This window comes from Sorex araneus, chromosome 4, assembly GCF_027595985.1.
Source record: "Sorex araneus isolate mSorAra2 chromosome 4, mSorAra2.pri, whole genome shotgun sequence".
Classification (NCBI taxonomy): Eukaryota; Metazoa; Chordata; class Mammalia; order Eulipotyphla; family Soricidae; genus Sorex; species Sorex araneus.
In genome coordinates, this window is record NC_073305.1 from 22,600,337 (window position 1) to 22,614,936 (window position 14,600).

Consider the following 14,600-nt stretch of genomic DNA (forward strand, 5'->3'; position numbering starts at 1 on the left):
CTATGACAAATTTAAAAATGTAACACATTGGAGTGATGTTGGTGGGTAGGAGGGAGTCTGGGGTATTTGTTGAATTAATGGGCATATTAGGGTAGTGGGGTTTGAGACAGGACCATTGTATGCCTGAAAACACATTGTAAACAACTACGTAAGTCAATTTCTAAATTATAAATATTTTTAATTACAAAAAAAACACGAAATAGAAAAATGTGTTTAATATGACATTTCACCTCTAAACAGCAGAAGTTAATATTTTCAAGCGCATGTGGAATATTTTCAAGAGTAGGACATATGCTTGGATACTAAAAAATGTCAATAAACTTATAAAGGGTGAAATCATTCCAAGTGTTTTTTTAAATCACTGTGCTATAAAATTAGAACTCAGCCACAAAAGGAAAATAGGAAAAACCTCAAACATGTGGAGACTAATCACTACCTTTCAGCAACCACAGGGCCATTGAATAAATTAAAGCAAAAGTAAAATAACTGGAGATAAATGAAGGTAAAGGCACAATTTATGTGGAATGCATCAGAATTGGTTCAGAATGAAAGTCATAGCAATGCATGTCTTTATTTTTAAAAACAAAAACAAGAACGTAAGTATCCTTACAGCTAAAGGATACAGCTGTAAGTGTAAAGAACAACAAAATAAAAAAGATTCGAATAATAAAAATCAATGTAGAAATGAATAGAAATCAAACATATCACTTATACATATGTAAGATCAGTGAAACTAAGCTTGTTTTTGAAAAAGATAGGCGTATCTTTTAGTGAGGCCTATAGAGAAGTTAAAAAACTACTAGAATTAGAATTATAGCGGATGACCCAGGGATACAGAAGAATAAAGATATACTATGTATGCCAACTAATTTGATAGAAGAAAATCAGAACAGTTTTGGATAAGTACAGTTTATCAAGACTGAGACAAGAATAAATAAATACCTGTGTTAGTCAATTACAAGCCTGGGAACTGAATTAATAATAAAATCAGCAAACAAAAAATTCCTGGGAATATGGCTTTCACAGTGAACTTTATCAAACCTTTAAAAAAAAACCCTTAAGCCCATTTTTCTCAGTCACTTCCAAAAAACTGAAGGATTATTTCAAATGCGTTTTAAGAGGCCACAATACCCTGATGCTAGAAACAGACAAGAACATGAAACAAAAAAGATGAAAGCACAGGCTAAAATTTCTAATGAACATGGCGGGGGGGGGGGGGGAGCATATCGCTGGAGTGATAACACAGCGGGTAGGGCATTTGCCTTGCACGCGGCCGACCCAGGTTCAATTCCTCCGTCCCTCTTGGAGAGCCCGGCAAACTATCGAGAGTATCCTGCCCACACAGCAAAGCCTGGCAAGCTACCTGGGACGTATTTGATATTCCCAAAACAGTAACAAGTCTCACAACGAAGATATTACTGGTGCCTGCTTGAGCAAATTGATGATCAACAGCATGACAAGTGATACAAGTGATATATATTACTGTATCACTTGTCATCCCGTTGATCTTCGATTTGCCTGAGCGGGTGTCAGTAACATCTCCATTTGTCCCTGTTGCATGATAGTGTAGCCCAATGATATCTGCTCGCTCCAGGAACAGGAAGAGCCTCAAAACATTCATTCAGGGTTTTGACGAATAAGTCTGTCCATCCTGTTGGTGGGTGGCCACGTGGTCTTTTAACATCCCGAGGAATCCAGTCGGTAATGGCTCTAGTCCAGTGGTCGTCTCTGAATCGCATTATGTGTCTGGTCCATCTGATTTTTGATGCCTTGGCAAACAAGACAGCGTCCCTGATTCTTGACTGACGATGGAGGTCGGAACTCCGGATTCCTCCTCTCACTTGAGTGAAACGTGATACTACAAGCATAGCTCTTTCGATTCCTCTTTGGGAGACCCGAATAGCGTTCTTGACCTGTTTTCGTAGGGCCCAGGTCTCTGAGGCATATTAGTGCAGGAAGAAGGGTGGAGTTGAAAAGATGTGCCCAGAGCCAAAGGAACTTCATTCTCTTAACCACTTCTTCGACGCTCTTCAAGGCGTTCCACGCTGCTCTCTTCCTCCTGCACAGTTCTGGTGCCAAGTTGTTCCTCATGTTGAGTTCTTGACCCAGGTACATATAGCTGCTACACTTGGAGATGTTCGTTCCATTGAGAGCAAATGGAACGTCAAGTTTAGTTCGTTTTTCATGAACATCCTTTTTCTTAGATTCAGCTGCAGTCCGACCTTTCCACACTTGCAGTTCAAGTTGGCCAGCATTTATGCCGCTTGGCTAATGTTTGGCGTTATGAGAACAATGTCATCAGTGAAGCAGAGGTGGTATAGTTGCCACTGTCTATCTTCACTCCTATTCCTTCCCATTCCAGTCATGGCATGATGTTCTCGAGGATGGCACTGAAGAGTTTTGGTGAAATGGTATCATCCTGCCGAACCACTCTCTTTACATCAATGATACTGCCTTGTAGAATGGTGAGATCCTAGTGTTGAATCTGTAATACAGCTTGCAGAGGTTCTTGATGTACTGAGTTTGAATGCCCTGTTTGGCTAGGGCTTCAATGACTGCTTCAGTCTCAACAGAATTGAATGCCGTCTTTAAGTCGACGAACGTTAGACAGAACAGCATCTTGTACTCTTGCAAAACTTCAATGAGTTTGGTCACCGTGTAGATATGGTCGATCACGCTGGATCTTTTTTGGAACCTGGTTTGCTTGCATGGGTGTCCTTCATCTAGTGTTCTGCCAATCCTATTCAGGATGACTTGAGTGAACAACTTGTAGACAAAAGACAGCAGGCAGATTGGCGATAGTTTCTGATGTCGTGGATGTTTCCCTTATACAACAGAATGGTCCTGCTGGTTTTCCATTGGGACGGAACCTTGCATTTGGACAGGTTCAGTGAAGAGCCGAGTCAGTGTATTGATGAGTACTGGCGGCAGATTCTTCAGGTGTTCGGGTCCGACCTTGTCTGGACCAGGTGCTGTACACGTCTTTACCAATGAAATAGCATGTCGGATTTCAGAAGGGAGAACGTTGGGAATGACATATCCATTCTGCAGAATTTGGTATGTGGGCAGGTGGACATGGCTGTCAAAGAGATCAGAGTAGAAGTCGTGAATAATCCTCTCCATTGCCTTTCTGGAGGATGTGATAGATCCATGGGACGTCGGAGGGCAGTCATCTTGGTCTTGTAGCTGGCGAAGGACAGACGAGCGTTGCGAATACTTTTCCTCGCTTCTGCCGCATCACCCAACACTGCTGCTCTTCTGTCTTTGAGGTCTTCCTTTATCGCTTCTCTGCACAGCTTTGCGAGCTCGTACATTAGTTTGTGGTTGCCTGAGGCTCATGCCAAACAACGTTGGCGAATGAGCTAGAGAGTTTCCAAAGACAGGCGTCTGTTTGTGGTTTTCCCACTCTCGGCATTTTTCACACACTCATGGAAGTGCTGAACCAGTCAATTGTATTCCTCGTCGATGTTGTCAGTGACAGCATCTTCCCACGTTGCCACAATAGTGCCAAAAAGCTCCCAATTGGTGCTCATTCTGGGAGTTCTCTTCTTAAACTTAAATTTTGCAGTCCTTTCTTTCCGCCCTGTGAAGTAGAATTTTGAATGAAGAACATGGTGGTCCGATCCCGTTTGGAATTTTGGGACAACAGCGACCATCAGTCAGGCAAAACCTTTGATTGAATATGATGTGGTCAGTTTCATTGTGGAACTATCCACCAGGAAACTTCCATGTCCAACGTTTAGATTCGGCCTTCTGGAACTGTGAGTTACCATGAATGGTCTTGGTCGACATGATTAACTCAGACAGTCTCTCACCCTGTTTGTTCCATTCTAGGCCATGAGACCCAATGTGGAGTTCTTCGGGCGACTTTCTCGGTCCTATCTTGGCATTAAAATCACCAACAATGATCTTGTAGAAGGTGTGGTTTTCTTTATAGAACTTCTCAAGGTCCATGTAGAACTTGTTAATTTTTTCTTTATAGTAGTTGGATGTTGGTGCATAGAATATGAAGATAGAAACTGCCGGTAGTGAGCCACATCTATTCAAGTGTAATTGTCCAATTCGGATTGTTAGGCATTTGAATGAATGGCCAAGTTCGTGTTGACAAGGACACTGATGCCACCGACGCCTCTGTTGTCACAGATATATACAGTTATATATGTGTGTGTATATATATACATATATATTTGTGGGGGAGGAGCCACACAGGGTGGTTCTCAGGATTTACACCTCCCTCTGAACTCAAGAGATCACTCCTTGGGGTTGCTGGTGGGTTGGGGAGAGACCGTATGTGGTGTTGGGGATTGAAGCCGGGTAGGCTGCTTGCAAGGGTAGTGCTTTAGCTGCTGTCCTATCTCTGTGGCCCAAAACAGAACAATTTTTACAGAACATTAGCAAGTTGAATTCATTAATATATCAGAAATATCATATCATGACTAAGTGGGATTTATTCTAGACACACACAAATGGTTCAATACACACAAATCAAAGTAGTATGTAGGAAAATAAAACACCCTTCTCATAACTGTCTTAATAAACATCTATTCATTTTGTATCCAAAATTACATTGAAATTTCTCTGTGGTAGTCTTTTTTTGTGGGGGATGGTGGAGTGGTGGTATGTTGTGGTATGCTTAGAACTTACTCCAGGCTTAAATTAGGGACCACTCGTTTTTTTTTTTTTTAATTTAAATTTTATTGAATCACCATGTGGAGGGTTACATAGTTCTCAGGATTATGTCAGTTATACAATACTCAAACACCCTTCCCTTCACCCGTGCCCATATTCCATCACCAACCACCCCATTATACCGCCCGCCCCCTCCCGTCCCCCCAGTCCCCGCCCTTGTAAGTGATAAGTTTCACTTCATTTACGCTTTATCTTGGTTACAGTCCATGTTTCACCACATAACTCACTATTGTTGCTAGGGTTCCCCCCAAAAAAGAAAAGACAGTCCCACTGTCAAGGAAGCATTTGATGGCTCTCCATTGCTGAGAATGTAGAGATGTTAAGACCCGCTGTTTGTTACATAACTTTTCTATTTTTTTCCCCCCTCGTCCCGCGCCACCGAGTTCACGCCTGTTTAGTAATCACCACGCTGCCTGACAAAGGGAAAACAAACCAAAAAAGATGGTTATTTCCCGTCATCAGCCGGCGTGGGGCTCTGGCTTAGTTGATAGTCTGGTAGAATGTCTGCAAGCAGTTTCTGGAACCAAAAGTAATATGCTGGTATCGGCCCCGGCTCGAGATTCCACCAGCGAGGGACCACTCTTAACTGAGCTCAGAGGATCATATGCAGTATGTATAAGAGAAGGATCCTGTTCCAGTCCTTTAGTCCATTTTTAAAAAAAAGAATCACTGTGAGATACATAATGATCATGAACAAATGGTTCATGATCAGGTTTCAGTCATACAACTTTCCAGTACCCGTCTATCCACCAGTGTATGTTCTCTACCACCAGTGTCCCCAGCTTCTCTCCCCCCAGTCAACCCCCAGCCTGTCTGTATGGCAGGTACTCTCTGTCTCTGTCTCTCCCTTCCCCGTTCCCATTTTGGGCATTATGGCTGCAATACAGATACTAAAAGGTTATCATGTTTGTTCCTTTACCTGCTTTCAGCATGCAGTTTTTATCCAGAGTGATCATTTCCAACTACCTTGTCATAGTGGTCCCTTCTCTATCCCAACTACCTTTTCATGCAACCCTTGAAGCAGTCTTCTAACGGTGTACGAGTCCTCCTGACCCTTGTTTCTACTAGTTTCATACTATGTTTTTTTTTAAATATCCCACAAATGAGTGCAATCATTTTATGTCTGCCCCTCTCCTTCTGATTTTTTTCATTCAGTATGATAATCTCCATGTCCATCCATTTATAAGCAAATTTTATGACTTCATTTTTCCTAACAGCTGCATAGTATTCCATTGTGTAGATGTATCATACTTTTTTTTATCCAGTCATTGTTTTTGGGCACTCAGGGTTTTTTCCAGTTGTTTCAGACTGTTTTGAACAGTACTGCAATAAACAAAAGTGCAGATGGCATTTCTGATGTGTGTTTTTGGTTCCCCAGGGTACATTTCCAGGAGTGGTATTTCTTGGTCAAATGGGAACTCAGTTTCTAGCTTTTTAAGGAAAATTTTTTTCCAGAAAGGCTAGACCAGTTGGCATACCCACCAGCAATGAAGTTCCTTTCTCTCCGCATACACGCTAACACTGGTTGCTGTTGTTCTTTTTGATATGTGCCAGTCTCTGTGGTGTGAGGTATCTTAATGTTTTGATTTGCATCTTGCTGATGATTAGCCATGTAGAGATTGCCATTTTGACAATGTTAATACTCCCAATCCATGAGCTGGGGATGTGTTTCCATTTTCTAATGTCCTCTTTTATTTATTTTTTGGGGGGATGGGAGTGTTCTTTTCTTTTTTTAATTTTATATTCATAAGGTTGTTCACATTAATTAATTACATTCAATATTTCAACACCAATCCCATCACCATTATTTTGAATTTTCCCACCACATTCAAGCCTGCCTGCCAGGGGCAGATGCTAGGTAATTTATTTTCTATTGTTTATTATGAATATCATGAGAGATCACATGGCTCTATACTTCTGGAATTCTAAAATTATAAAAGGTTGGGGTTCAGAGACATCTCTGTAGGGAGCTAATCCATTTCGAAATTCATTTGGGAGTCTCTGGATCAAGGCCGTTGATGCACTCAGATGGTGCTGGAGGCAGATCATGGACATGACAGCCAAGACCCTAAGCAGGTCGGGAGACAGGAAGGACGGCCTGTCTCCTTTACTGCTATGTGGCCTGGAGTCTTAGTCCTTGAACCCCTGTAGCTGGGTTTTGCTTCTGGAAGCTTGTGGTCACCAGGGCCTCTTTCATTTATTGGAGTAGTGTTCTGTAGGGTTTTTTTTTTTTTTTTGTATAGGCTTTACCTCTTTAGTTAAGCTGATTCCGAGATACTTGGTTTTCTAAGGCATGATTATGAATGAGATTGTTTTTCTATATATCGCTCTTCTCTTTCATTATTTGTATATAGAAGAGACATGAACTTTTGGGTATTGATTTTGTAACCTCCCACTTTACTGTACAAAACTGTTGTTTCTTAGAACTTTTTGGAAGATTCTTTGGGGTAAGTAAAGTATTCTTTGGGATAAGTATAGAATCCTGCCATCTACAAATAGTGACAGATTGACTTCTTTCTTTCCTATCTCGATCCCCTTGATATTTTTTTCTTGCCTAACTGCTGTGGCAAGTACTTCCAGTACTATATTGAATAGGAGAGGTAAGAGTGGGCAACCTTGTCTTGTGCCTGATCTGATCTTAGGGGGAAAGTGTTTAGATTTTCCCCATTGAGAATAATGTTTGCTGTGAGCTTGTGGTAGATGGCTTTGACCATATTGAGGAAAGTTCCTACAACTTCATTTTGCTGCGTTTTTTATCATGAATGGGTGCTGGATCTTGTCAAATGCTTTCTCTGCATCTATTGATATGATCATATGGTTTTTTACCTTTTATTTATGGACTGGAGTAGATAGCACAGCGGGTAGGGCATTTGTCTTGCATGCGGCTGACCTGAGTTCGATTCCTCTGTCTCTCCCGAGAGCCCGACAAGCTACGAGAGTATCCCACCTGCACAGCAGAGCCTGGCAAGCTACCCGTGGCATATTTCATGTGCCAAAAACAGTAACAACAAGTCCTCACAATGGAGATGTTACTGGTGCCTGCTTGAGCAAATTGATGAATGGGGGCGGGGTGGGGGGGAATGACAGTGCTATATTGATATGGTGCATTATATTGATTGACTTGCAAATGTTTAACCATCCTTGCATCCTCAGGATGAATCCTACTTGGTCATGGTGTATAATCTTTTTTGATGTGTTGTTGGATTCTGTTTGCTGGTATTTTGTTGTGGTCTTTGCATCTGTGTTCATCAGGAATATCAGTCTATAACATGGGTCTGGAGTGGGATAACTTCCAGGTAGTGCTCAGGATCCAGATTGGCTGCTTGTTTAAAGCTAGGGGGCCCAAGCACAGTGCTGAGCTGGTTGGGCTGTGTGGTGCTGGTTACCTCCAGGATCACAACCTGTGATTCTTGGAGGACAGCTAGGTGATGCTGGCAGTGAAGCCTGAGTTGGGAGCTCTAACTGCAGTGCTCTCTCTAGACCCTTTGTTTTGGGTTTAATTAAAGTCATAGCATTGTTTCCACAGCCTGCATGCATTGTGATAATACTTAGTGCTTCCCTTTGTAGGAGAATCCTTAAAATCCTGGTAGATGTTGCCACTTTTTTTATTGCATAATGAATTATATAGCTACTGGCATGCCAGATAAAATACTTAGGAATGGGAAATATTAGTGTTTAAGTTAGTGAAGATATTTTAACATTTTATTTTTGGTATGCAATAACTTCTTATTTTTGGTACAAAACTATTTAAATACCTTAATTTAAAGAATTATTCACAATGCAGTTGTTTAGTCATTCAGTGTTCTAACACCAGACCCATCACCAGTGTGATCTTCTCTCCACCAATGTTCACAGTTTCCCACCCACCCCCTAAGGCTGCTGCTTTAGTGGGCATAAAATAATTTGCTTTATATTGCTTGTTACCAAATATATCTCATAATGGTGTTACTAAAGTCATTGTAAGGATTTACTGAGCTGTTAGGTTCTAGTTGAGCATTCTATGTTATTGTTTTCACTCACTGAGCTTAGTGGGCTTCTATACAATTTTCCCATCTTAATTTTTTGTGCTTCTACTGGGCTGTCATCTCTATGAAATTTGGAAGTGTTTCTTGGCTGCATATGCAGTCGTGTGCTTTGGAGCTTTGGAGCTGGGTTGATTAGCTGCTGACATCTCTGAGATCAGTCAGGAAGCTGGGCTGCTTCTCTGGTGGTGGTGGGAGCCAGATGTGGATGGGTGGAATGCTGGGACTTTGGCAAGGCGGGGATTCAGTCTGCCCCCATCCCATGAAGGCTCTAGAGATCAGGGCCTGGCTAACATAATTTTCTTTGTCTCTTATTTCAAAGAATTCAGAAGGAACTTGCAGAAATTACCTTGGACCCACCTCCCAACTGTAGGTAAGTACTCAATGGTTTTTTGTTTACTTGTATCTTTTGAAGAAGGTATATATAAATTGTTGGTTGGAATTGCAGCTGCTATTTCAATCTGCTTAATTAGTAAAATCATCATTGTGTTTGAGATTTAAGTGTCTGAAAGACAGTGGTGCTGGACTTCTGAACAGAAGTAGCAAATTTAGCAAGTATGATTTTGGTGGTAGAAAGGAGTTGCTAGAAATAGAGTAATACAGTAACAATAAAATAATGAAATTATGCGGCAACAAAGTCCAGTGATGATTTAGTGGAAGAGATGTTGAGGTTTTATATGATTTCTTCATGATAAAATAGTACTGCATAAAATATTTTCTGATGATAATTGTTCAAATATTGTTTGTGAAAATTGGTTTGTAAAAGTTCTAGAAGATTAAGCAGTCTTTCTACATGTTTTGCATTATTTTTTAGAATCATTGGAAAAAGTAAGAATCGTTTGTTGGGGACCTGGAAGTTAGCTGTAGAGTGGAGCAAGCTTTATATGCTAGAGACCTAGGCTTGATCCCTGGCAGTACGTGGTTCCCTTCTAGTAGTGATTTCTTTCCTAGTAACTAGTTGGGAGTGGCAACCTCCCCCCTCCAAAAAAAAAAAAGTGATTAGAGACAATGATGTAATACATAAATGAACTGTTGACTTTATGATCACATACCCTCAATTTTCTGGCTTAAAGGAAAGAAAATTATTGCCTCAAAAGGATTAATGATATGTTAATGCACAAAACAAGGGGAAAAAATAATTTCTTACCTTATACTTTATCTGGAGTTTGGTGCAATAGTTGAAAAAATGGTTGCTTGACTGTTTTAAGAAATTTTCTTTCTCTTCTGTTTTTGTGGTGCTGGGCTTTGAACTGAGTGTTTCATATGTGCAAGACATGTGCTTTACTGCTTGAACTACATCTGCAGCCCAAAACATTTCTGTTTTGGTAAGAGGTCAGTGTTAGATTTAGGCCAACGTGGGAATTCTTTTGGTTTAGTGAGGAGAGTATTAGGCAAGGAGAGAAGGCAAATTTTAAGATGTTCCCAAGGCCAGAGAGATAGTGTAGGGGTAAGGCATTTGCCTTGCATGCAGCTGACCTTGGTTTGATCCCCTACGCCAGGAGTAACCCCTCAGCATTGCCAGATGTGGCCCAAAAACCAAAAGAAAGAAAATGTTTCTTATATTGATTTGTAAATAGAATTTGTTTATCCGATTTTATCTAATTTTCATGTGAAAGGTAAAATAGCTGTGGTGGCTATTGATGAAAAAAATTGCGGGTGGCTATATTGATAGTTGCCCGGTTGATAACTAGTTGTGTATGAAAATTCTAAAGCTTATTCATTTTTATAGTGACTAATTTGACTGTAATTGTGGTGGCAGAAACATGATTTTTTTGAAGTTATGTCCAACTTGTGATAAAGTTTAAAGAATATTTTGCTCAATAGAATGAATATTTGGTGAAACATTTTTAAAAAAAGTAACACTGTCATATTTAGCATTTATTTTTATCAAAGCAATTTCAGATGGCAGATCTTTGCTTAGATTTTAGTGTACAATTTATATTAGTGGATTGATATGTGGAAAAATTGATATGTGGAAAAAAATACCTTGTTTCTTAGTATTTGTGTGCATTTCAATGGTCAGAGTATTTAAAAACGTAAACTATATTTTACCACATACTAATTCTATAACTGGTGATTTGATAAATATGCAAACTTGATTTACATAGTAATTTCCTTAAATTTCAACAACAAATTATTAGGAATTTACTTGTCTTACTAAGCTTGTTCAAAGCTTATTTCCATAAATGAAATTCACATATAATATTATGAGATGGTTAGACTATTTGCAATTTTGCTATCAGATATATTATTTTGTAATGCAGTCTAATTCAGTTTTGACTTATTACAGATAATTTAAGTTTGATTAAAGCAATATATTGTAAAGATGCATGAAAACTTAAGTGGTTGAGAGAAAAGATTACCTACTGGTTATTTAAATATAAATTGCTACACCTGCCCTCTCACTACCTGGGCCATCAGCTCTTCCTCAGTCTTATAGACCTGGGAAACCCCCGCCACAGATCCTTGAACCCAGGATCCACCCTTATGATCCCCACTGCTGATGCCTTTTATATCATTTAGGTGAATCAAGGGGCTCTGGCTTCCTCTCTCCCCTTTACTGTTTGTCCTACTAGCTCTTCCCCAGTTCTATGTACCTGAAAATCCCCTGGCTCTTGAACCCAGGTGCTTATGAGACCTAATGCTGAAACTCATCTCTTAAGTGATCTAGGTGCATCAAGGGGCTCTGGCCTCCTCCTGTCCAGTTGCTTCCTGCTCTACCAGTTCTACATAGAATCAGGGAAGCCTGCCTCTGCTAGGCCCTCAAACCCAAAACTCTATTGCTTCAATTCCACTTACTCTTAGGAGCTTGTAGGTTCTGATATCTGTCCTTGAATACCTTTATAGTAACTGTGGTATGTAAATGGGAATAATTGATATTTACCTGTAAGACCACTGAGATAGTATCATAAGGGACAGATATTTTTAGAATAACAGATTATAAGTAGTAGCCCCTTACTGAAAAATAATAAATCAGGTCAGATCACAGATAATTTGAAATCTGAAACTCAAATCAGAGAGCACCCACAAGTGTTTAAGGACAATTGGGATAAAGGAATTTACCTGCTTTAACAGACAGGGATAGATGTTCCAGCCAATCACCAAGCTCAAATAAAACCTCAGGCCTCACAAAAGAGGACCTCAAATCAATCTTGATACAATGGCAATGGAAATAAAGCAGTCATTGAAAGAAAAATTTAACAAGTTCAAGGATGAATTGATGTAGAGTATTAAAGAATTCATATAAATGAAATTGAAAAGTTAAAGAATGCAGTACATGCCACAACAGCAGAATTCAACATGCAGAGAACCTTATCAGCATTATTGAAGACAAAATGCTAGCCATCAACAATAATAAAGTGGCTAAAGAGAAGAGAAGTAAATGAGAAGATAATGTAAAAATTTTGATAGATAAAAGCAACAGGAATAAGCTTTGACTTAGAGAGTAACAGCGGAGAGAGAAAAGAAAGGTATAGAATGAATGGTGGAAGAAATAATAACTGAAAACTTCCTCAGTCTCTGGAAGAGAGGCCTCTGTACAGATTCAAGTGGCCTAAAGTTCCAAACAAAATAGACTCAAACAAAACAACATCAAGATACGTAGCAATTTCAAAATGGTAAAAACCAAAAGACAAAGACGTACTACTTAAAGTAGCCAGAGAGAAGAAAATTCTCAAATACAAAGGAAACAACATAAGAATCACAACATATCGTCTATGTAATATACAAACAAGAAAAGAGTGGAACGAAATATTCAAAGTAATGAGTGAAAAGAACTTCTATCCTAGAGTCCATTACCCTGCAAAATTGTCTTTTAGACTTGAGAGAGGGATGAGGAATCTTTTCAGCCAAACAAGATCTGGCAGCACTGGCAGCACAACTAAACCAATCCTGCAAAAATTACTGAATGCCTGCCTATAATAGCAAACAAACATCTGCAAAAACAGCTTGATTCCACACCCATACACAAAAATAGCAACACAGCCTTATATATCGATAATCTTTCTCAGTGTCAGTGGGCTAAGCTCTTCTACAAAAAGGCATAGAGTAGCTGAATGGCTCAGGAAAGAAAATTCCATCTAATTGCTACCTACACATAAACTCACAGGATAAATAGATTCAGGGTGACAGAAAGCAAAAACAATCAAACAGGCTAATGGTAGATAAATAAAAGCTGGGATGACTTATATCAGACCAAATGGAATTCAGCATAAAGAAAGTAATTAAAGACAGTGATAGACACTACTTTGTTAATAGATCAAGAAGTACTGTGATAAACATTTATGCACCATATGAAGACTCAGCAAAATTCATAAAGCTTTTGCTTACAAACTTAAACACATTGATGCAAAAAATAGTAGTGGGAAACTCCAACACTACAATTTTGCTACTAGACAGATCATTCACAGGAATATCAGTAACAAAGACAAGAACCCTAAATGAGAATCTAGAAAAACTGGGCTTATTGGACATATTCAGGGCTCTCCATCTTCCAAAAGTTGAATACTCATTCTTTGTTCCTGCCCACAGAACATTATCCAGGATAGATAATATACTAAGGCATAACTGAAAAAATATACATAATCTTATAAATAAAGAAATCATAAGAGTATCTTCTCAGATCACAATGCCATGAAAGTAGAAGTTAACCATTAAAAGAATATGGAGAGAACTTCCAACACTTAGAAGCAGAACAAAACACGGCTAGACAACAACTGGATCAAAGTGGGAATCAAGGAAGAAATTAAAGGATTCTTGGAAACTAATGAGAATGTAGATACAAGCTGTCAGAATCCGTGGTACATAGCAAAAGCTGTAGTAAGAGGGAAATTCACAGCAATGCAGCCTACATTAAGTAAGAAAAGGCCCAAATCATACACCTAAACACACATCTTAAAAATCTGGAGAAGGAATAGCAAATGAGCCCAAAACATAATAGTAGGAAAATAATGGAAACTAGAGTAGAGATTGATGATATAAAAACTGAGAAAGAGACCAGCAAAATGCTTAACTGCTAATAAATTTCAAGGAGGAAAGGAGGACATTGATAGCAACACAGTAGTAGCTGGAGGGGCTGGAGCAATAGCACAGCAGGGAGGGTATTTGCCTTGCCTGTGGGTCGACCCGGGTTCGATTCCCATATGGTCCACTAAGCACTGTCAGGAGTAATTCCTGAGTGCATAAGCCAGGAGTAACCCCTGTGCATTGCCAGGTGTGACCCAAAAAGCAAAAAAAAAAAAAAAAAAGTAGTTGAAGACTTCAACACTGCTTTGCCATCCTTTTATCAGCACTGCTCTGTCACCTCCTTCATCAGCCAGACTAAACTCAGCAAGGAAATAATTGGCATTAAAAAATAAATGGAAGGGATGGGGCTAGTGGAGGCTAGTAGATATATGTACATAACTTTCCATCCCCCAAAAGCCAAAAACACATTCTTCTCCGATGCAAAGGGGACATTCTCCAAAAAAGACGATATGCTGAGCCTCCATAAAATATATATACTTCCATAAAATAAAGATGGTAGAAATCATATCAACTTTCTTCTCAGAACTTGATGCACTGAAAATAGAAATCACACATTGAAATAGAAAATCAAGTAAAACACCTGGAAATTAAACAACTCAAATAGTGGGTCAGAGATGAAATAAAAAATTATCGCTGGAAACAAATGAAAATGAGGACACAGATTACCAGAACCTGTGGGAAACAGGAAAAGCAATGTTAAGAGGAAAGTTTATAGCTCTGCAAGCATTTATAAGGAAGGAAGACAGGACGCCATTAAATAACTTGACATCACAGCTTAAGATCTTGGAAAGTGATCAACAAAAGGAACCCAAGCCAGGCAGGAGGAAGAAAATGATAAAACTTAGAGCAGAAATGAACAAACTG

At 39.4% G+C, this 14,600-nt stretch overlaps 1 protein-coding gene across 2 annotated transcripts in view; it reads left to right on the top strand.

Moving 5' to 3' along the window:
* The window catches only part of LOC101547392 (ubiquitin-conjugating enzyme E2 E2), a 327,908-nt gene that overhangs the window by 18,949 nt on the left and 294,359 nt on the right, over positions 1 to 14,600 (top strand). For both annotated transcript variants that reach the window (XM_004603823.3, XM_055135690.1), the window contains exon 3: positions 9,034 to 9,084. In XM_004603823.3, the coding sequence (XP_004603880.1) occupies positions 9,034 to 9,084 (51 nt within the window). The remainder of the gene's footprint in view (positions 1 to 9,033; positions 9,085 to 14,600) is intronic.